Source organism: Gouania willdenowi, chromosome 1, assembly GCF_900634775.1.
Source record: "Gouania willdenowi chromosome 1, fGouWil2.1, whole genome shotgun sequence".
In the NCBI taxonomy this organism is placed as follows: Eukaryota; Metazoa; Chordata; class Actinopteri; order Blenniiformes; family Gobiesocidae; genus Gouania; species Gouania willdenowi.
Genome location: NC_041044.1, coordinates 24,252,406 through 24,276,009, shown reverse-complemented (window position 1 = coordinate 24,276,009; position 23,604 = coordinate 24,252,406). Strand labels below are relative to the sequence as shown.

General features: G+C 40.3%; 2 protein-coding genes across 3 annotated transcripts in view; one reads left to right on the top strand and one right to left on the bottom strand.

Annotated features, from left to right (window-relative positions):
* LOC114472331 (sphingosine kinase 1-like) overlaps window positions 1-17,424 on the top strand; it is a 29,421-nt gene extending 11,997 nt beyond the window's left edge. The window contains exons 3-5 of the mRNA XM_028461551.1: window positions 9,123-9,217; window positions 11,816-11,931; window positions 16,314-17,424. Of these exons, the coding sequence (XP_028317352.1) occupies window positions 9,123-9,217; window positions 11,816-11,931; window positions 16,314-17,118 (1,016 nt within the window). The 3' untranslated portion in view covers window positions 17,119-17,424. The remainder of the gene's footprint in view (window positions 1-9,122; window positions 9,218-11,815; window positions 11,932-16,313) is intronic.
* Window positions 17,425-21,699: 4,275 nt separating this feature from the next.
* Window positions 21,700-23,604, bottom strand: part of ube2o (ubiquitin-conjugating enzyme E2O) — a 45,043-nt gene continuing 43,138 nt past the window's right edge. Inside the window, exon 23 of one of the 2 annotated variants that reach the window (XM_028450931.1) lies at window positions 21,700-23,561. In XM_028450931.1, the coding sequence (XP_028306732.1) occupies window positions 23,543-23,561 (19 nt within the window). In that variant the 3' untranslated portion in view covers window positions 21,700-23,542. The remainder of the gene's footprint in view (window positions 23,562-23,604) is intronic. The other variant, XM_028450936.1, reaches the window with a different exon arrangement.

Below are 23,604 nucleotides of genomic sequence, written 5' to 3'. Positions count from 1 at the left end.
TGTATTTTTTTTATCTTTCAGTTGTCTTTTTGTGCATTCTTTGTGTTTTATTTTACTCATTTAGTATATTTTTATTATAAATAAATAAATATTTTATGTGTGTGTTCCCGTGAAATGTTTGAGACGCTGATAACCAAACTCCATAGACTTTGTAGCGCCAATCAGAAAAGTAACAAAACTGCGCAAAACAAAATGTATAGCTCCAAACTACATGAGAGAGTAAGTAAGTTAAAGTATTATGTACAATTCGGCTGTCTTTTTTAAAAAAAAAAAATAATAATAGTTTTTTACCTTTGAACAAAGTGGTCAGAGCTTAGCTTCCATGCACGGCACCACAGAGAATCCGCAGTTTTCCAGATGGAGTATTGAACGGGTTGGGAAAGTTGTCTGCAAAAGACTCACCAGTGGCTGACGGTTTCAAATGATCTATTCAGAGAGCTCCCGTGTTTCGGTCTAAACTATCTTCTTCTCTATCGCTCGTGTGTTTACAGTACATGTCTGCTTGGCTGTGTGCGCAGCGATTGGCTCTGGCCGCACGCGTGACTCTTGCTCGGGTGAGGAGCTGTGCAGTGAAATAGATATAGATGGTGCGCTAGCGCCCCCTCACACCCTGAGGTCAAACGTTGAATAGGTTTCATTTCGGGGCCGTCCAGAAGTGAAATAAAATTAAAATAAACATTTTGAAATGACCAAATTACTCCAAAATAACAGATACACACACTTGGGGTATCTGGGACCCGTTGACTAAGTTTCAGGTCGAACTCGCACCGCGTCGGGGAGATATTTGCTCCATACAGAGACACACACGCACACAGCTTGCTTTTTAGATAGATGAAGAAAACATCAGTTGGATAGTATACCTTTAAAAGCAAAATAGTGTACAATAACTGGAAAAACGAATCACCACAAAGAACTCTTATTGATACTTAAATAAAACTTTAGATTAGCTTGAACATGACCCCCCCTTGCACACTATTATTTACTCAGCTGTGTTTGTGTGCCTTTGACAATGATCACACACGTACGCTCTGCTTAATAAAGGCATCAACATCAACTGCTTCATGCTATTGCTTCTCGTTGCCTTAAATCCTTCTGTTTTAATGCGGTCACCATCATTATTATGATCAACTGACACTGACCCATATGCATGTTGAGCTGTTACATAAAGTTTGAGTACACACGGTCAGATACACATATGGATAAGATCGTGCATTAACACACACACATGCTGAGTAAATCTCCTTTTGCATTAATTTGTTTGCATCTAAACTACTACGTCAAACATATGAACACTGGTGTATTTATAGCAACTTCTACATGATTATAAAGGGGATTAATAGAAACAATCATCTCATACAGTATCATGATCATCAGCAGATGGCCAGTTGATGTGCTTTGTTCACCAAAACATTGTGGATGAGGGTTTTTCTTAGGCTTTACACGGTCAGGATTTTTGGGCCGATCACCGATCAGTGAGTTTAAAAAAAATCAATCACCGATCCAATCATATGAATTCAAGTTTTTTTATTTTTTTTTTTATTTTTTTTTTTTTTAGGTACTTACTGAATTTCTTCTGTCTTATGTGATGCAGATTCACGGTAAATCAAACGGTACTATGTTTCGGGAACTAAACGCAGCCTTGTGACTGTGAGGGAGTGGAAGAGTTGGCTATTTCCATGCAGGACCTGAACATAACATTGCACGCACAAGAGCGTCATGGCTCTGCTTTTTAAAATGCAATGCAAAAAAACATGGTAGATGTAAATGTGAGCTTCACTCCAGCACATGAAAACCATTTAATTAAGTCCCTGAATAGCAGTTGTGCCAACTACAAGAGAGTTGGAGATGAAGCTGTGGAGGCAGACCACACTGGAACTTTGTGAAGCTTCCATCAGCATTAGCGGAGTAAAGACATATTTCCTGACTGTGGCATCGCAAAACCCATTGTTGCCTATAGTCCATATTCACAGGTGCACAGCGGAGTGGGGCGCACACACGTGCGCACTCCTGTGTCCACCATCACCCTGAAACTGACAGAAGTGTCCGGTATGAAAGCGAAAGTAAACGGGAGCACAGTGCTTATATGCATATGCTTGGGCTGAATAAACAAAACAAGCGCGCGCACACAAACAGCTGACGCTGTAGAGCCAGTAGACTGGGGAAGAAGTCCGGTGTTCAGCTGCTCCGCTCCTGCCTAGTTTTTCTATTCTATCCAGTTTTCCACATTTACCCTCTTACAGTGTGTGCAATGTGGTTAACTGACAAATATGGCCTTCATCACAGTGGGAGAGAGACCAAGAAAAGCAGAGTAAGAGAACAGAAACTGACATTATTCTGTATGGTACCATCCTAGGATTTACCAAACCAATGTTGTATTACACAATTTTATTTTTTTTTTAGGAAAAAACAAAATAATCCTTAACACAGGAATTAATTAATCCCCAACCTTACTGTACATATATGCAGCAACAGGAGCTCTACCTGACAAGACAATGAAGATGCTACAGTGGTACACAATCCCTTAAACTGATCAACTACTAAAACACATACTTTTTCATAATATCTCTCAAAGGGGCTGGAGTTATCATAGAGCAATAAAAATAGTCCACAGGCATATTTTAAGATGCATGCAGACGTCACAGAGGAAACACACTTTTCTTTATTTAAACTAAAATACTGCTTGAGGCTTTGTTTTATCTCAGGCTTTTCCCAGTGCTTGTGCAACGTTCAATCCAGAATAGGCTTTGTAAATAAACCATCAGAGGTATTCAAACAGCAGGAGTCAAATTCTACAAAGAGTAGGAGTCTAGCCTGTGGTACAGTCTACACTAATTCACTGCATGTTGCTTGAGGTTCCTGTGGCTTAATAATACTAGTATCCACACTACGACACTGAAGTTTGGGTCTATCCTCTTTCAGATGATTAGAAACCGGAGTGACTCTAAGCCTTTTTTCTCATTTTTTTTTTTCTCCTATGCTTTTTTGCAGATAGTGCCGGAGAGAAAAAACAGTGTTTACTGTTGTCAGAGTAAACATAAGGTTGAGTTCACACTTTTATCAGAGAGCCTTTGTTCAAGCTTTGGTCTTTCTTTTTCTTTTTGTTGGTGGCAATATTAGGAAAGTTGATACAAGTTTAATAAGTCCCAAACTTTAAATTTGTCTAACATGGTTCTATTTCATAATATTTTGTGACATGTCTCACTATGGGATGCACACTCCCTACAGCCCTCAGAGGCACTTTTTTCAATCCGCCAAGCCCTGATTTGGCTGGAAGAACTGTCCATCCGCCAGGGACACTCCCACACTCTATAAGATGGAGGGCAGATGTGCAGTTCCTCATTCAAACACCTTTTCTCACTCATGCACATCTTGCGTCTCCCAAGCCTGGACACTGCGGAGCTGTGCAGACGCGCTGCGGTGCGCCTCGCCATCCCATTGTTCAACATCGTGACGGAGGCAACCAGATCCGGCTATAAGGGCAAGAAGCTTCCCACCTCCAAGGCCACGCCGAGACAAGTTCTCCCCGTTTTCCCGGAGCTGGTGGTGCATCCATGGAAGGACAGCCCTTTCAGTAGAAAATCTCATGTGATAAGTGCCTCCACCCTTGACTGTGAGACTATGAAGAGCCTCGGACTGCTCATTCTTCAGTCGGATGCTGCAGATGCGCTCTCAGTGAGAGGTCTGAATGTCCTCTCCCTCCTCACAGCTTACCAAGCTGAACTACGTGAGGATTTTGCTCAGTCTCAGGACCCAGCGACAATGGAAGAAATTTTCAACCATAGCAGGTGTGTGTCTCCGCACCCAGTGCTGCTCCGTGTAGGCCATGGATAACGTCATGGGCAACATGGTGCTTCAGGAATGAGTGCATTGGCTCGACCTCGCTAGTCTTTCTGATGCAGAAAAGAGCCACATCCTTAATGCGTCAGTGGTCCCTGACCAGATATTAGGCCCAGCGCTGGCTTTTATGCAGCCTTGCTGCAAGGAAAAAAAGAAGAAGGTGAAGCCTGTGTCTTTCACTAAAGCCCCCGGCCCCATCTCTGTCCGCACAGAAGAGACGGTCTCAAACTGCCCCCTCAGGGCCCGGAAAGCCCCCAGCCTCAGCCGCTGCTGCGCCAGCACAGCCTGCTCAGCATACACAGACGAGGAGGAAATAAAAGACGGTCTGTCCGCTTGCTCCCCCAGTTGATGCAGCTGGATGTTCCTCGTTCACCAGCTCCACCTGTCACGCATGCATCCATGGGGTCCTCCCCACCACCAAGAAGGACATGTTTCATAGAAGTTCACCTATTGCCCCCCTCTTCCTGTCAACATGCACGCACCCACACACGTTCAAATAAAAGTGATGTGTACATCGCCCAAGCACTCCGGCTAAAGGCCAGTGGCGCAACATGTGAAAGCAAAATCTTCCACTATAAGCAACCTGCTGTCTCCATTCGGCAGGAGGCCTCGACCCCCTCCAGGTTGGATACTGCGGAGCTCCCGTTGTCAAGCTGTCCCCGGTAATGACCGGTACTGCACGCTCGTCCCTGGGGGTATGGCTCTGCTCCACCGGCAGAGGGCTCCACTATGACACGGTTAGGTCCTCTGCTGTTGGGCAGGCTGCCGCTGACAGAGGGTTCCACAGCCTTGCGGTTAGGTCCTCCGGTGGTGTGCGGCCTGTTGCCTCAAGATAGCACCACCACGCAAGTGATCGACCAATTCATCGGCCGGCCAATTGAATTGGCCGATTTTTGCGGGTTTTTACGTGTATTGGCATCGGCCGATGCGCGCTGCTACGTTCGCTGATCCACTTTATAAACAGAGCGGCTGCTTAATGGAATATATCTTCAGTTTTACTTTGTGTTGTTCTACCTCACCTTTGTTAGTTTCAACAAATGTTCCTTTTTTTAAATTGAGACTTGTACCATTTGTTATCATCTTTGTGTAATTTTTATGATGTAAATTGAGGGAGTGATTTGTAGTATCGACTCAAGAAAATTGGCAGTCTGTATCGGTCATTGGCTAAGGCGGATGGAAAAAAAATCGGTATCGGCATCGGCCCTAACAAACCCATATCGGTCGATCCCTACATCACGCCACAACTGGTTTCTCCGTCCACTGGCAGTCTGCCCTCCAAGAATGAACAAGCCCTAAAGAGGGGGAAATGGGCAGCAATCGCAGCCCCACCATGGGTGCTGCGGACGATATCGAAGGGTTAGAGGCTGCAGTCCCTCCACCAGTTTGCTGGTGTAATACACACTCAGGCCGAGGGAAACTCGGCCCGTGTAATTGTGTGACCAGCGTATTCTCATAATCTTTACAGTTTCTTCTATTTATGGTCAGCAATGAGACTTTGAGTTTTGTGCGTGTGCATCCATCAATAAATCTTCGCTGGTGCCTAAACTTTCTGTCATTTTCGGAAAATGAAAATAAAAGCAGCACCATTGTTTGCCGTGTTTTCTGCCATAGCAACAGCCTTGCACTGAATCCACGACCTGCTGTGGTGTTGGTGAATGGGCACTGCAGAACTGTGTGTGTGTGTGCGTGTGCGTGTGCGTGTGTGTGTCACATTGGAGATTCATCATGAGCTGTGACACAAGGTTGGTCTCCTGTTACCTCACACACACTCAAACCATGATGAGAGATCTCTTCGCTCTGTCGGTGTAACTGTTGGAGTACCGCTGCATACCAAAGCTGTCTCTGCTGCAGAGTAACTGCTCTTCAGCTTTTTGTCTCATTGTAACAGTCATTAGTATTTTATTCCTCAGCCTCTGTTGACATTAAGAAATAAGATGTGACTGGACTGATTAGGAGGAATTATTGCTCTATTAGGCAGATTTTAGGAAGGGGGTACAGATAGCATTGGGCGATACGGGAAATATATCATATCACGATTTTTCCTTTGTGAAATCACAATCACGATTTTATCACGATTTTTTTCATTCAAATCATTTAGACTATTTTAAAGTTATTTACCAATAAAACAAACCAAATCACCTTCTTAAAATCATCGCCCTAAATGGAAAAAAGGAATAAAAGATAATTTAGGACATGGTAATTATCTTTTTTTTATTATTTTTTTTTTTAATTGTATATAAGCAATTGCCCCATTTAAGCGCTTAATAATCTTTAATGTCTGTAATGCTGACATGCTGATTAGCAAATAGTGTGATTTGGCAGAGAAAAACATTGGATGTTCTGTGTATGGACCACAGACATATGACGCAGACACGGCACTGCAAGGGTTAAAATGTGAACTACAGACTGTTCTACGATCTCCGTGATTTGGGAGATGGTCATCATGTTGAAATCCTTAACGATCTAATATCGTCATATCGCACACCCTTAGGTACGGATTTATTTCCAAGGAATCCTTGTATGCATGTGTGTATTCATTAGTGGTACAAAAGTAGAATGTGAGGGATGAACATGATAAATAATTAGAAAAGCTGTAGGGCAGCAGACCACAGCTTTTTTTGAATGTCTTAGCCATAGTCAGTTTGTTGGTTTGTGTTCTTATGATGTTAGACTTTTAATGCTTCGGACAAAAAGATTTGATGTGTGAAAATTTGAGAAACATCACGTTTGCCCCCCAACAGTATCAAACTTGCCAAAGTTGACTCTTTTTTTCTCTAAATGCATCTACAGTTTGAACTGCTTTTCCCATTTTCTACATGTCAGGGAAATACAACTGCAGGGTATACACTGCAGCGAAAAAGATAATCTATTACATCCCTTATAAATCAATCACATGTTACTGTGTTTGTGTGAATTTCCTTGCGCTTTGGATAGGGTCCAGCTGCCTGCTATGCTGGTATAGCAGGTTAATGAATGGGTTCCTTAAAGATATTAAATAGGCACAGAAATAAAAATATTTAATAACCTTCACTGCATGCACTGAAGGAATTGATGTCCATTAATATGTTATATAGTATGATGGAACCAAACAGAATAAAATCGTAATGTTTTACACAGCAAATCTTTCAAACTCTCACCACATATTGGGTCAGAAAGAACTACAGTTAAACTTCTGTTTGTAAAGTCAACGTCTCCCTGTAAGTTGTTCTAAAAATCATAATACAGAAACTTTGTTTTTCATAAGATAATCTCCATAATGCCGTACCAGAGCTGCACTGGGCTGTGAATGAAGCACAACCTGAGGTTGTCACTTTTCTGCTAAACTTCGTCTGAAGTTTGAATTCTGTTTGGGAATCAAATGTTGTGGTGCAAAAAACTGTTAGAAGTTCACTTTGTTCTAAAAGCAAAGTTTAACTGTATTGCACCAGATATTTTCAAGAAAGATTACTTATCTATGCTTTGGCTAGAGGAAGAAAAGCTGGGTATCTTTGCAACCGTGAGCTTTATTTTTTCTTTCTGCCCCTTTAGGCTCAGGCACAGAAATCAGACAGGTGTGCTAAAGTTTCATTCCAATAAAAGCTTGAATGAAAGTGACTGACAGCTTTAGTTTTCCTTTTAATGACAATGTAACAGCTGGATCAAAGTAAGTGTGATGATTTTTATCGTTCAATACATGTTTACCAGGCAAGAGTCTTAGAAATAATCGAACCAAAACTGCATCTTCAAATGGAGGCTGCAGAGAAAGATTGTATTGAATTGTTAGGTTACGGAAGCATAGAGCTGCCACAGGTGAAAATATTTTGCATCAATATATTGTTTGAACAATATAATTATATTGTACAAATGTAATATTATATTGTATAAACAATATAGTATATTGTACAAACGTGATATAATAATGACCAGATTTTGGAGATGGTGGATTTAAGCCAGGAGTAAGAGTAAAAGGAGCAAGAAAGTTGACGTACACATGCACATGCAGTGATAGATGAATGTCAAAACATGGATTCTCCACTATTGCGGTTTCTGTGCAATCCAGGTGTCTGAGGAGAGGCTTTCCCACATGAAGGACAAACATTATTTTTCCATGGGCCAGAGCAGCACGTGTTTTAGGGCAGCGAGGGAAGGGGGTGGGTGTGCGCGCATTAGGACCTCGTAAAGTGCGAGTGTGCACTGTATTCTACTTCGCAGGTCATCATCAATCCATTTTTGGAACAGCTTGATCTTATATGGGTCGCGGGGGTCTGCTGGTGACTATCTACAGCTGTCATCGGGTTCCAGGCTGTGCGGGGGTACACCCTGAAAAGCCCCATACTTTTAAGCTTTCTCCTCAGTGTGCTCATACTATTAATAATATCATCCACCGAACGAAGCATCATGAGGATTTCTCCATGCCTCAGCCCAAGCATGAAGTAGAATTTGATCAAATCCTGCACAGCCATCGTTCTTATCAAAATCCATAGGTTAGATGACACTTTCGAACGATGTACTTATATTGTTTGTACAATATAGTTATAATGCACAAACAAAATAAAATTACATTTGTACAACTATATTGTTTGTACAATATACTATATTGTTCGTACACTATAAGTACATTGTTTGTACAATATAATGTCATGTTCGTACAATATAATATCATGTTTTACAATATACTATATTGTTTGTACAATCCTGTTTGTACAATATAATTATATGGTTCATACAATATAGTGATCCAAAATATATTCTCCCTTGTGGCAGCTCTATGCTTTTGTATTAGGTGAATAGATTTTCTATGCTGAATAGCATTTGAGGGTAAATGAGTCTCAGGAACTTTACATTTCTTTGCTTCTACAAACTGGAAATGAATGGTAGAATGTCTCAATCAGATGACGACCAAATTGGTCACAGATCACAGAAAGCTGATGTCTACAATCTACTCTAAAACATGTGTAAATGTTTGCATATTTTTACCATTTCGTATGCCAACAAAAAGCAAAGGTTTTTTTTCATTCTTTCTTGGTTATTGGCATGTTGCAACCAACATGAATATTTGCATATCTCCACCTACTGCTCCCCGAGTGTCTCAGATGGGAGTTCCATTCCATTCGGCAAAGGACTTGAAGTTTTTCTAATGATTTGAGGATATTTATGCCCCATAGGAAACATAAAAGGCTTTCTTGTGACCTAAAAACAGAGAGCCTAACACAGTGATTTAAGAAAGAAGGAATTATTTTAGTTCTGATTAACATGTACAACAACACATTATTCAAGTGCTTGTGTATGCGTCTGTTTTTCGGCAGAGAGGCAGAATCACGCCCGTGAGATGGTGAGGGACACCGACCTGTCGCAGTGGGACGCTTTAGTCATCATGTCAGGGGATGGCCTTCTGTACGAGGTGATGAGGCTCACAATCACTTTCTATTTTTTTTCTCCACACATTCACACTGTAGTCTTTCACACGCACACAAGGCTGATTTTTTTTTATTTATTAATCCACTACCGACTGAAAAACAATACTTTTCAAGTTTCACGCATTGTGGGCTGTGGAGTATCATTAACAGATGCATAGAAGAGTCTTTTTCATTCTTACCACAGTACATTTAATACCAGCTAGATTTGGATTGTTCAGTGTAACTAAACCATCTAAATATACATATGCATATGCATTCTCTCTCTCTGTGCAATAATATCATGCATAAACACATCTATTAATACTAACTATGTGCAATAGAGCTATGTGCAATAATATTAGCACTTAAAATATAAACACATCTATTAATACTAACCATGTGCAATAGGGTTATGTGCAATAATATTAGCACTTTAGCTAACAATCTACCAGGCTATGGGTGAGGTGCAATTTTTTATTAAAGACAAAATATCAGCACATTTGCACTTTATCATCTGCCTTAGGGACTTAAGCTGCAAAGGTCACTTTATTTCTGGTCTGTCCTCAGCTAAATGTCGTTATATTTACATCTGTATTTATTGTACTGTCCATGCTGTCTGATTTTGGAATTGTCTGTTTTTTTCTGTTGTTTTTAAATGTAATTTCTGTTGCACACATCTACCTGCTGGGGACAACGAATGGAAACTAGTCTGTGGCTACAATCTGGCACGTTTACATGTTCATGTCCATTAATGTGGCTTGTCCCTTGTCACAGAAAAAATACATATATAAATAAAAATATACCCCAGAACAAACTCAAGATTGTTTTCCCACATATTTCAGTCCTTCAAAGCACCAGAAATGTGTTGCAAAGTCACTTTGGCAGAGTTTTTGGGGCAAAAACTGGAAATCTCAATAAGAATTAATGTAAAAACACGTCTTTGTATCATTTTACAGGAAATCACATCCCACGATGCAATGTGTGGAACTGTTCCAACAATGTCATTAAAGGAGACATATCATGCTTTTAAATCCTTCCTTTTTACATATAAATCATATAGTTGTGGTCTATATAAAGTGGAACTGCAATGCTTGGGTCTGAATTCCTCATTATTATAGCTCCACAGGCCCCTTTTCTACCCCTTTTCTGATGTGCTTCTGAGAGCAACTCGTTTTGGTGCGGTCTCTTTAAATGCAAATGAGACACTTCATACCCCGCCCCCTCTCCAGGTTGCAGAAGTGACACTCGGTTCAACTCCACCCTGTTCGGCCATTTTTGTAGTTTGATAGAAGAGATACGGCTATGTAGCGGCGCAGAAAATGTTTATTCACACGTTATTTACAAAATGTCAACAACAGAAGACTTGTCCATCCAGCCTTACATGTTCGAGCCAGAGTCGGACCCAGCGGAGCGAGATGAAAATGATGATGAACCTGCAGAACCCTAATAAGTGAGCTAACACAAGCACCGAGTTAACGCTAGCGCCAAGCTAACGTTACGAAATGCATTTTAATACAGTCTTTTCGGAGACAAAAACGGCAAAATGAAATGACTAATAAAAACTTTAGACTTAAATTAAATCACGTAGGCCATATCATCAAGGATCTAAAACGAGCACACAGCGCTAACATATGAAGACGGTGCAACTGCTAATGCTAACAAAACAATGACAGGGACGTCTTATCTTCACACTTTTTAGCGTTATTTACAGCTTACCGAAGTGCTCTGTTCGTCGTCTCCAAAGATAGAAGGAATTGAACCCTCAATCAGACAAAGACTTTCGGCAAATCCTTCTTTATACTGGCGGAGGTTGCTGAAGCAGTCATCCTTGAAGTGCTTCGCGCACACAAAAATGATCTTACCCACAAATGTGGGTATATTTTCATGAAAAATAAAACTCAACCAGGCACTTTGAAAAGGTTCTGATGCTGGAGACTACGTCCAACAACCGAACATTTTGTCTTATCCTCTCGTAACTTCGGCATCCTTGAGCTTGACTACAAAATAAAAGCGAGAAATAAAAATGGCGGATTGCTCGAAGTGTTGGGCCTGGAGTCGATGTCCTAATTTGGCAGTTCTGCTGCAAATACTCTAACGTTATTGTTCAAAAAACTTAATAGAGAATCGAAAAATCGAAACAGATTGAAAAATATCACCAAAATAGAATATAAAGATATCAACGGAGCACCTGAGGAGACTAATTTGAACTTTTCTGTACTTCTAAACAGTCTAAATATACAACAACATGCATTTAAGGGCTAAAAAAAGTGGATTTAGCATGATATGTCCCCTTTAAGAGAGTGTTTACGGTGCAGATGGAAATAAACCTTCGAGCGGCAATTTCAACCTTTTTTCTTGTTGCAAATGATCTTCGATTTATTGATCTATGAGGCCTACACTGCGGATTTATCTGATTTAAAAATGATGGTCCATAGCACTTTTCAGCTTTTCAATTTATTCTGTTTCAAACACGTTGACTTTCAGGGCAAAATGTTCTCTTGCTGAAAGATGAATTATTGTTATTCCCTCGACCTGTTCTAGAAGTTTCCATCCCTCTGTCCTCTGTCCCTCTGTCCCTCTAATCGGTGTTATCTGTGCAACAGGTGATAAACGGGCTACTGGAGAGACCAGACTGGGAGTCAGCCATTCGGACACCACTGGGAATCCTTCCTGGGGGATCAGGAAATGCCTTGGCTGCATCAACACATTACTACACTGGGTGAGCCTCATTCACAGACGTGAAAAAAACTGAAAAAGACAACGAATGAGTTTCATTTAAAAAGGATTAAGTCACTGATAAAACAACCTTAAACTAAATGTTTGCCATTCAGTCGGGCTCTACTGGAGTATTTGCTGTGTAGGTGGTGTAAGCAAAAGCAACTTGAGATTTGTCAGTAAAAGTTTGTATCACTCAGGTGTGATGGGATTTTGTGATCAGATGAGAGACAACAATTTCTCCCATGATAACCCATAATGACATACCATATCAGCAGGATCCAGTTTAACCTGCTGGTTTTCATACCACTGTGTACGTCATCGTTTGAGGAGCCGCGCTTTAACATTCTTCAGATACCACATTGGCACATTGAAAATAGTGGTGCAACAGATCATCATTGATCGTGATCTGCACGGATCTCTCTCCACATTTCGGCAGGCACGTAATGATCCGCGCATCATTAGTCATGCCTCGATGAAGCCTGTTCCGTTTGCGATGTCCATGTGTGTGTGCACGCACATGCATACCTGCGCATGTGTGGTTTGCGCTCCTGGTTGTGTATGTGTGTGATTGCGTGAGAGTTGAAAAGAAACACACTCGGAGGGAGGGAGAAAGAAAGGAACAGCTCTGTGTGTGCGTCTATGTGAATGTCGCCATGTTTATTATGCCTACGTCCATCCATGTCTTTTAAGTGTGTTCTTAAATAAATATCGGCTCTAGTCCGGATGGCCACCTTGACTATTGTAAGAATTTGAAATTATAAACTCAGATCTGCTTTTTTGATGATGTGGGCATAGGCTAGTTTTTAATTCACTCTCCATGTTTAAAAAAAGGTGTCATGCCTTAATTTTTTTTCCCATATATTTGCCTGTTTATAGGATGAAGGTGTCATCCCTTATATTGCACTTTAATTTGTTTTTGTATGATTAAAAATTTTATTTAAGCATTGGATTGACACCTCAAGTTAAATGTTGTTTGTATTTAATGAGCAGAAAAATGTTGCACTAAGTGTTTTACAAATTAAATGGAGAGCAAAGTTATGTCTTTTTTTTTTTTTTTTTTCTGCTGATCCGGAAAATGATCTGATCCGTGACACGATCCGAACCGTGAGTTCTTTGATCCGTTGCACCACTAACTGAAAACAATTACAGCTAAAAGAAGTAATTTGGTTAACATGTCAGCGAGGATTACAAAGATGTTTATTGTTGAGCTCTCAAATGTCCAGTTTGTGTGTTGTACTCAATAATCCTCCAAATGTCCAACTACAGATTGTTAAACAAAGCCCTTTTAGCTCTGAGTTCTTGTGTTAATATTCTTAACACGCACACATGCGCTTGGTGTAAAAGCTGTCTTCTCATGTGAATCAATCATTTGAGTGTTTGTTTGGCGTTCAATCAGTCAGGAAAAAGATTAAAGATCAAATGAAGTACATTTCTCTCTCCATGTCAGTGATGGAGAGTGAGAAACTCATTTGTATTTCTCAGTGTCTCAAGTGTGAAGACTCTCTCTGACATCTGCCTCGATAAAATGTTCTGCTTTGACTTCCTTGGGATTTTGATCATGCTGTGAACGTGACCGTTTTTTGTTCTGCGAGTGTGATTGAATGAAGAACAAAAAGATGGCAAACTTTTGATGCAGTTACAGTAAAAAGAAGGTACTCTTCTATAGGTCAAAGTGTTTAGTCATTCATTCATTACTATTTAAAAGGTTGAAACCCTGCTATTTAAAAAGAATTAAAAATTTCTTTTTTGAGTGAATTCCGATTTATTTAGATTTAGATTTTATTTTCTGTTTGGTTTTTGATTGTCACCACAAAAAAAGTCACATATTTACGTGTATTATCAAAATATTTAACGAACTTCGTATGGTAGGTTTACGTTCAAACATCATGTACCAGCAGCCCTGTCGTAAAGCTTGCGAGTGAAGGAAGTGACGAAGTCTACGCGCATTCGTCGAAAGAATCTGAAACAATCAGGCCCGTGAATAGGATTGGGCACTGACACTAAGGCTAATGCTAGTTTAATGCTAATGCTAGCTATTGCATATGTTAATGCTAACTAAAACTAGAGTAATAGTAATGCTAGGCTAATGCTAATGCAGTGTTCAATGATGAGGACCTGCATCTACATCCTTACTTGCATTTTCTTCAGGAAATGCAAATATTCTAGTTATTTTTCCTTTTCATTCTTTCTGGAGCACTTTGGCAGGTCGTACAAACTTTAATATGCAAGAGTGTGTGTGCTGCTTGTTAGGTTTATTTTCAGATTGATCTTTGAAAAGAAATCAAGAATTTGGCTTTTTCTTCATTGAAAAGCCAGTCATTAATCTCATTGCCAGTCATCTTCCCACCAAACAATGGATATCCAGCCAGAATGGCAGCAACAATGAGGAGGAAGGGACCAGACTCTGTATTGTTTTCTCCCGGGCTATCCAGAAAATCTCCCCCCTCCCTCCCTCCGCCTGCTGCAGCCTGTCCTGCTCTGTCCAGATTGTTGGCGTTATTCCCAGCTGACTCTCAGGTTCACTGAGGCTGCGCAGTGGAACCACGGAGAGCCCGAGCGTATTTGGGTTATGCAACACAGTGAACTGCACACAGCTTTGCCGGTTAAGGGTTTTAATGTATTTGTGTGCAGATGACTCTTGAGTTTTTACATCATCTGTGGGGCAGAAAGCCTGAGGTTTGTCTCAGGTGAGAGTCTCCCTCCTCTGGCAGAGCAGAGATGCTGCAGAAACAGCTTCTTTAAAAGATGTTTTTTTTACATCTAGTCACCAAAAGCCTTGGCTTCTAGAATAGATCATGTATGATGACCTGAATGCCCCAGCTTAATGCTTATGCAGTCCCACCGTGGCTCCACCTCCTCCTACAAACTGCTGGTTGGAGCTTGTCTGATGCTGAGTTCAGTAGCAGGGTTCATGCTGAGCTTGTTCTTGTTTAGACTGAAGGTCATTTTATTAGTTCATATGAAAAAAGGCAAAGTCAATAAATCATGGAATTTACTTATTACATTTGTGGTCAGGGGAAAAAAAATATCAACAATGTCTGCATTTTATAGTCAGTTCTACATCATGAGACTAGCTATTAGTGTATATGCATTTTTTTTCTGATGAAAGTAGAGACTTTAATCTTTCAGAATCCGGTGTCAGATTTCAGTTTGTCATAGTACAAAATATTCTGTGGGTCTTTAAAAATCTGTCAAAATGCTCTAAAACGACTGGCACTGAGGGGGGTAGAAATTCTGAAAATGGCTGCCACTGAATGAGTTAACCAGGCTAATGCGAGGTTATTGCTACGTTAATGCTATTGCTACGTTAATGCTACATTATTGCTAATTAATTTCTGCTAATCAAGGACTGGTATTACTTTGATTACATTAAAGCTATCATCCCAGAGCCACAACCTGCACCTCCTCAGCTCGTCACTTGTGTGTTGCCTGAGATCTCGGCAAAGTACACAAAAAACATATGTAAAAGAGTTGAATTAGATGTTGTATAATAGAATATAACAGGAAGTAAAGAAATATGTTTTTAGTTAGTAATATGTTGTTGAGAATCTTTAGGTACAATGGGCAGCCATTTATCAGTGACTTAAAAAAATGTGTTTTTTGCATATGTTCTAATGCTGTATTTTTGTGTGTAATGTATTCTATCCATGTACTGTATGTCATGTAATTGATTATACCTGTATCTGTTTAACTATACAATATTTAACCATACATCAGTCTTAGTATTTACTATATATAGTATATTTATTTATCATTACCGAAATTTTCAACCTAATTTCCGAAACCCATGTATCATTACCGCAACAGGTGTCAATTTAATGATTAGAAATCTTTAAAATGTGTGTGTATAATATATACTTTATGCCTTTCAGGTTTGTCAAATCATGTTGAAACTACCTATTGGTTTCATCAAAATAACAAAACTTTTAGGTTGCAGATTGTGGAAGGTGTTGCGGTAATGAGAGAAATCAGTCTAAATCACGTGTTCATTTAAATATATATGTCATGACAGAATTTCAAGTAACTGTGCATGACTGTCAGTAATCAAACTTAAAAATTTTGAAAATGTATTATTTTTTGTAATGATGTTGACATTTTGAAACCATTGCGGTACTTTTTTTTAACTTGTTTTAGAAAATGTTCCAAAAATTGCAAAATTGTCAGTAAATATTTTAAAAGTGATGTCCACAAACACTTAAGACCTTGTTAAATTTCATGTTATAACTCAATGAAACCAAGATTTCATGAGAATCACCGAAATAGTCCACAAACTGCTATAAAAGGAATGAATCCGAAAGGATCTATTCAAAAACGACCGAATTGATCTTGATGATGGGGTCAGTGTTTCTATCAGAGAGCTTTAACTCTTCTCTCCTCCCTCAGAGCATCTTCGGTGTCCAACGTGGAGCTCCTGGTCAGCTGTGGTTTCCTGCTCTGTAGAGGACCGGTGTCCCGGATGGACCTGGTCTCCATCCACCTGTCCTCCAGCACTCGTCTCTTCTCCTTTCTGTCGTTGGCTTGGGGTTTTGTGGCAGACGTCGACATCGAGAGTGAGAAGTATCGGCACTTAGGCGCCGCCCGTTTCACTGTAGGGACGCTGGTGAGACTCGCTTCTCTCCGCATTTACAAGGGTAAGCTGTCCTACCTGCCTGTCAGTAGGGAGCAGAAAAACAAGGACAGTTGGAGTCAAAGGGGAGAACCCTACAGGAACCCCATGGTGTCCACAGAATCCATCAATGTGCAGCAACTTGGAAATATTCCTTCCCAGAACTCAAGATCTCTCCATGGTCCTCCTGACTCCCTGCTGGTCCCCCTGGACCAGCAGCCACCTGCGCACTGGGTGGAGGTGCCGGAGAAGGACTTTGTCCTAGTGCTGGCCATGTATCAGTCCCACCTGGCGGAGGACCTGCTGGCAGCACCGGATGCCACCTTAGATGATGGCGTCATCCACCTCTTCTATGTCCGAGCAGGAATCTCTCGCTTTGCTCTGCTGAGACTGTTTCTCGCCATGGAGAAGGGGGCACATCTGGCCACTAACTGCCAACATCTGGTGTATACGAAGGTGCGGGCGCTTCGTCTAGAGCCGCTCTCGCCTCAAGGGATACTGACGGTAGACGGAGAGGTGGTAAAGTACGGCCCTGTGCAGGCGGAGGTACACAGAGGCCTGTCCAGACTGATCAGTGGCTGACACTAACAACACAACCAACTTTTTCTGATCAAAGGTCCTCAACTTCAGGAGCAAAGTGATGGGCGCCTGTCTGCAAGCCCCTCCCATCAGCCACCACAAAAAAAGATGCAGCAATGATGGAAGTGACAGTGCTCAGCATTATGAGTTTTAACATGACCTTTAGAAGAACTTGAACAGTTATCCTAAGATTCTGTCTAGAAGATGTCAACATTCGGTGGTCTCACTGTATTTCACGGTTTCTAAACTGTGGGAAAAAAGAACCAAAGGGGACGGACTTGATGAAAGCAAATTAAAATGTAGAACTGAGGTGTCTGATTGATCATGAACTCTTAACTGATTGAGCACGCTGTAAAATACAGCTGTTCCTCTGCTGGATGCTCATCTCATCTGCATCGTTCCTTACAGAGAGCATCTTATGCAACCACTGTGTTTGCCTTCCTGTGTGTGTGTGTGTGTGTGTGTGTGTGTGTGTGTGTGTGTGTGTGTGTGTGTGTGTGTGTGTGTGTGTGTGTGTGTGTGTGTGTGTGTGTGTGTGTGTGTGTGTGTGTGTGTGTGTGAATGAGCAGCAGCACAAAGTTTCAACCTAGATTCATGATGCGGAGTTGGTAAGAGTGATGAAAAAGCTGCTGAGCTTCAGAGTGAATAACACAGTAGAGCACGTGCACTGTAGTGTTTACGCGCTGCTAGGTCTCTGCAGATCTGCTGTTGTTTTGCTGCAGGCTCAGAGGTCTCCTCCTCCCATTCAAATGTGATGCCTTAAAGCTCCCACATCTCAAAGCAGTTTGTGCACCTTGGATGGATTCAAAGTGACTGTGGAGCTGCTTTTGCATGCTTTAGCATAGCATAAGCCAAATGCTGATCCTTGCTTGCAGATGGTTCTTCTAGTTTTTTTTTTTTCTTTTCTCTTCACTCTAGTTTTCAATCCATAAAAAACTAAATCTTGCTCAGAAGCTCTTGATGTCCCTGCTCTGTCCTGCTAATCTGCTTCTTTTTCACTTTTCTGTCTCCCTGTGCCTCTGAAGGCCTGCAGTGCTGCCTTTGATGTGCACAAGTCTGTCTGTGTAGCATGTTTATACCATCACCGAGGTGTCTTTAACTTTTAGCTTTAAAAGCAAATACACAGTCTGGGTAGGATGTTTTGCTGTGTTTAGAGCAACCAAAGCGGTTCAGACTGTTTGTTTACTGTGAACAGGTCAGACAAATGAGGAGGGGGTTTTACTGCTGGGTGATACAGCTTGGATGGAGTGCAGGGTGTGGACGGGGAGGAGGGGTATTGACTTGTTAAATGCTGCATGAGGCCAGCAGTGTTTTATTCCTTCCTACTTGCAGATGTCCTCACTGTTTTTTGTAAATTCTGAACGTCAACAGATCAAAAATAATTTGCTAAAAGAAATGTTGTTTTGCCACAGGTTTGTTTATGCCAACTGATGCCTAAAGCTTTAGTGGGATTTCAAGGTCGTTCTGTGTCATTTTGGCTCAATTTCAGCTCAAAAGCATCACATTTGAAAATAAACGTGCAGATATGAGAGCATCAAGCACACAAAATAAAAGCAGAATCTGAAAACTAGTTTGTTTCTGTTTGGTGTTTTTTTAGTGCAACTTGTGATCTACAATAAATATATGTATATAAATGAATAAAGCTTATAGAGAGCAAATCAGCTAATTTAAAAAGCTGCAAATGCCTTTTTCCCCTCGAAAGAGAATTTTGTTTAATTTTACTTAAGCAACAAAAAAGTTTTTTTTTTTTTTTTAAATGAATAAATAAATGTTTGTTTTAAGAGAAAACTGATTTTTAAATATGTAGAATTTTTTTAAATGAAGTTTTAATTTTCATAACTGTTTCGTTTCATGAAAATTAAACAGCCTATTCATGTTACTGTGCTGCCCCCTGCTGGTTAATTATCACAGTCCATCATTAGCCACTGGCTGATTGGGTTCTACTAAAAAAAAAAGAAATGATTCATTGTCATTTTCAGCTTTCTCTGAATCTTGATGAAAAATAAGACTAAGACTTTTTTTCTTTACAAAACAATGAGCAGTAATTTGTGGCACTGACTTCTTCTGCATCCAAACGTTAATTGTGAAGCTATTTATTCATCATGTAAATCTCAAGTCTGATTTTCTGAAATAGTATTTTAAACAATGTGTCACCAGTGAAAACATGAAATCATGAGTTGGCTGCAGGAATGAATCCACAAACCCTCCTCATGAAACTGCTGAGTCATTGGTCATCATCTTTTCAATCTGTTCATGTCTGGTGAAGGGAAAGGGTTCATATATTTTTCTTTGAATGGATAATTATTAAATGTATTTTTTTTTTTTTTATGTTTGACACATGTCTAAGTTTTGTACGACCAAATCAATCATTCTGCTGGATTTAAATAAAAGAATAATTCCTACTGGCTGTTTGTTTTTCAGTTAATAAGTAATTAGTTCTACTTCTAAACTCATTATCTAGCCTCACATTACATGAATGACAGAAAAGCTGTAGTTCCTCCCCACCTCTGCCAATCTACCAGAAGCCACGCCTCTACGTTTGTGCACGCGCATTGCAAAACATAAAGTCAGAACTACAAAAAACGACACATTTATTGTTAAAGTGCCATAACTTTTGATTAAAACATGTTTATTACCTGTCCATGAGAAATGTCGCCAAATCCTGGTCCGTTCGGAATCCCTTTAACAGCAGCAAGTTCCTCCATCTTTGAAAAGCAGCTCCGAGATAAATCCTGTAGCGGTGACAAAGACGTTTATCCACAAGCTTTTCTGTTTTAGTAGAAGCTTTGTACGTTGGCAATCGTGGAACTGGTAACTCAGAGTTTCGGAGCGCTCCTCCATGACGCTGTGCTGCTCAGCGACACCGGTGTTTCCTGTTGTGAAGGTGCACGCGCTTTCACTTTGATTGACAGTGGCCCGCTCCCGGAAGTCTAATCTTATTGGCTGAGCGAAGTCGGCGCTTTCTTGTTTTTTTTTTTTTTTTAATTTGGCAAACAAACAGTATACAAATAGAATACAAGGACATACACAATACAAGAAAAGAGTGCCAGGGGGTTCACATACAAATATTTTAAAAATTGCACAGATGTAAATGGTTTTCTGAGCCTTTTTATTTTCAGATTTTTTAATGAGATTTATGTGTTGGCACTTTCTTGCATTTGTCTGGACTCGTGCCACATGACCTCACAGGTCACGTGATATATACGGCCCTCCGCCATGATGGAAGAACAAGCCACCGCAGGAAACGTTTTAGCTCAGCAGAGAGCCCACAGAGATGGTAAACTTTAGCGCTTGAGTGTTCTAACATGGCTGGAACTAGAGTACACAAGTATTTCTCCAGGAAATTAAATTAAACGAACTAATTTGTTTTATTTGCATTGATATAAGTGTACAGGTCTGTTTTTCACACAATTTTGTCATCAATAAAACACCTCAGATTCTGAAAAACCAGCCAATTATGAGAAATTAGCCTTCTTACCCTGGATTTAACCACATGGAGTCCATTATGAATAAAAGCAGCTACCAGTTAGCTTGGAGGGGCTATAATCACATTCATCTTCAAGGAAAGTGTGAGTTGCCTAAAATAACAGTTTAACAAGCCTTAAGACAGAAAAGTAATAAAGGTCAGTAGCCTGTTGTTACAATAGCACTGAATAAACCAGTTTGATGATCCAGTGGTTAACACACTTTTTTCCATTAGATACTGGATTCAATCTCATGTGAGCAAGTCAGGCATTAAAGTTATGACTTTTTGTTACTTTTCCACTGTAAACTATTTTTCATATAAGTATGCACGCTATTCATAATATACTAAATATCAAAAGATTTAATTCTAATTTGTGGAATGCCTGAACGCTCTCATACATACAAAGGAAACAGGACAGATCATTAAATCTTGGTCATATTAAATCATTTATGACGTATACAGAAACAGTTTAGTTTTCATTTTTCCGAAAGGGAATAAAACCAATCTTCTGTTATATGACAGCCTCGCTTATTTCACTGATGCAAACAAAAATGATTAAAATAGGGCAATTGTAGAATACTGTAGATAATATGTTGATGGTTAAAATGTATGTAACCAATTGGTTAATAATAAATGTGTCAGTGTTTCTCATACCGACTGTTGCTGACAATTGTTCTCTGTTTGACTAACATCACTTGATTAAGCCTTTTCTAACATTCCACACTACAAAATTTTTTTTAATCAAAGAAAAAAAAAAGTATGTATGATTCATGCTGATATCGGATCAATATCGGTATCGGCCGATACGCAAGGCTGCAATATTGGTATATCGGAAATGAAAAAGTTTATCAGGACATCTCTAAAAAAAAAAAGACCTAAATCAGATCACCATTAAACAGATTAAATATTAATAATTTTATTCACACATTAAGAAGCTGTTAAAATGTATTCAAACATTTTTTTACAAGCAGGTGAACATTCTTGACAAAATATTGCCTAATTTGAGTGGCAGGTAAGACATTGAGACGATTTAACCTGAAAGAGCAAATATTTTGAAGGGAAATTTAATTGGTTCTAATTTAGACCTGAACAGATATAACATAAAAGAAATAAAAATGTAAAGAGTGATGTCAGACTTTATTAGATCCTGACCCATTGTTCTTTAGGTATTACAAACCAAACACACACACACACTGTTTTACAGTCATCATGGCTTGGTCCATCTCAGGTTTGTGTTAAAAACCAACACATTGTGTGTAGTAAAGTCAATATGTCGGTACAGGAGTCAGGCTACAAATTATAACTTTATTAATTATTTTTTGTCAATGTTTATCAACAACAGGCCACTGTGGGAATGTAGACATCATACAGTCAAGTCTTGTGTGTAGCCCACTCAGAAGGCTTAAAGCAACATGTTACATGCTTTGGCTGGAAAAAACAAACTTATCGCAGTCGCAATAATAATAATAATAATTAGAACAATAATGGTTTGAATCAGAGGAATTTACACACATTCACTGGAAGTTGTACATCATGGGTTTTCTATCCAGATGGACTTTCACTTTGAGGTTCAGCATGAAAAGCTTCACATTTTCTGTGGATGAATGAGGAAGAGGATGAAGCAGTAATGTTACCTCTCTGGTTCTTGTCGGGTCAAGAAAAACAAAAGAACAAAGTGAGATAGAAGGAGAAGGTCCATCAGCAGCAAGCAGGTCAAAACAAAAGACATAAAAGCAAACGAGGACACATGCAACAGCCGCGCACGTCCTGCAGCGTTAAAGGCAGCGAGCTGATGATGAAACACACCGTGACTCAGACACAGGAGGTCGGAAAAGGAGGGGACATGGAAGACGATGCAAAGCAGAACACCCTTCTTACTTTTCTTGATTATGAAGTCTCTTTTTTCAAAATAAAAAAGCAGAGGCAGCAGTTTTTGGCCGTGGTTTTCATCCTCTCACAGGTTCACAATGGCACTGCGTGCCCTCAGCCACAAACACTTCAAAGGTTCAAGTAAAATACCAGAGACAGCCTTCAACTTTCACTTTCACATCACAGCAAGCACAAGGCTCCTCCATCTGACCTGTCATAATTACAGTTAGCATACAAAGATGTAAATAAGAAAAATCCAACATCATAACACGAGGGCTGCAGTTTTTCATCTGTGTAAACAAAGATGGTTCATGTCCTGGGAAGCAGGACTGAGTCAAGCAAAATAAAAACCTTTGTGTCAGAGGAAAAAGAAGCCGTACGTGACAGATCAGTGGCGAAATTCATTAGTAAGGCAACATTATGACATGAGTTGAAGGAATGAAATGGATACTGTGTGAGCTTGTTGTGTTAATTTACTTTGATGTTGGTTAGTCTCTAAGACACCTGCAGTGCAGAAAATAAAAACACCTCATCAGAATCATCATCAGAAAACTCCAAGCACACGCTGAGAAAAATATCTCCGCAACGGACTGGCGCCAACAAACTCCTCCACAGGAAGTGATGACGGTTGGTTTTGTGTAGATTCAGGTGTGTGTGCTGCCGCACTGCAGCAGTCCAACCTGTGGAGGGGACCTGTGTGTAAACGCAGTCACTCAGTGCTCGCTGTGTGGTTGGCGAGTCCGTGGAAGTGGAAGGAAGTGGCAGTTTCACAGACATTCAGTCTGTTAGTGGCAGACGACGTCCAACCAGTCAACTGCAGGTCACAGTTCATTGGTGGATCCTCCACAGAGCATAGGGGGCTAAGGGGGGGGGGGGGGGGGGGGGGCGATGCAGTGCTACAGGAAGCTGCTAACGAGTCCCAGCAGGTCCCCTGGTGTGATAATGGATGGAGTGTTGTTTCATCTTAATCTCATCCACGCAGTTGTGAAGCCAGGAGAGTGTGTGTCTCTTCACAGTCATCTGCAGGGACACAGAGGCAGAGCACTGACTGTTCTCTGCTCTCCTTTCATGGGGACATGTTTGGGTTTGGTGTCACGGAGCAAAAGAAAGTCTAAGAAATGGAGGTAAAGAGTAAAAATGTGGGCGGGGGAGGG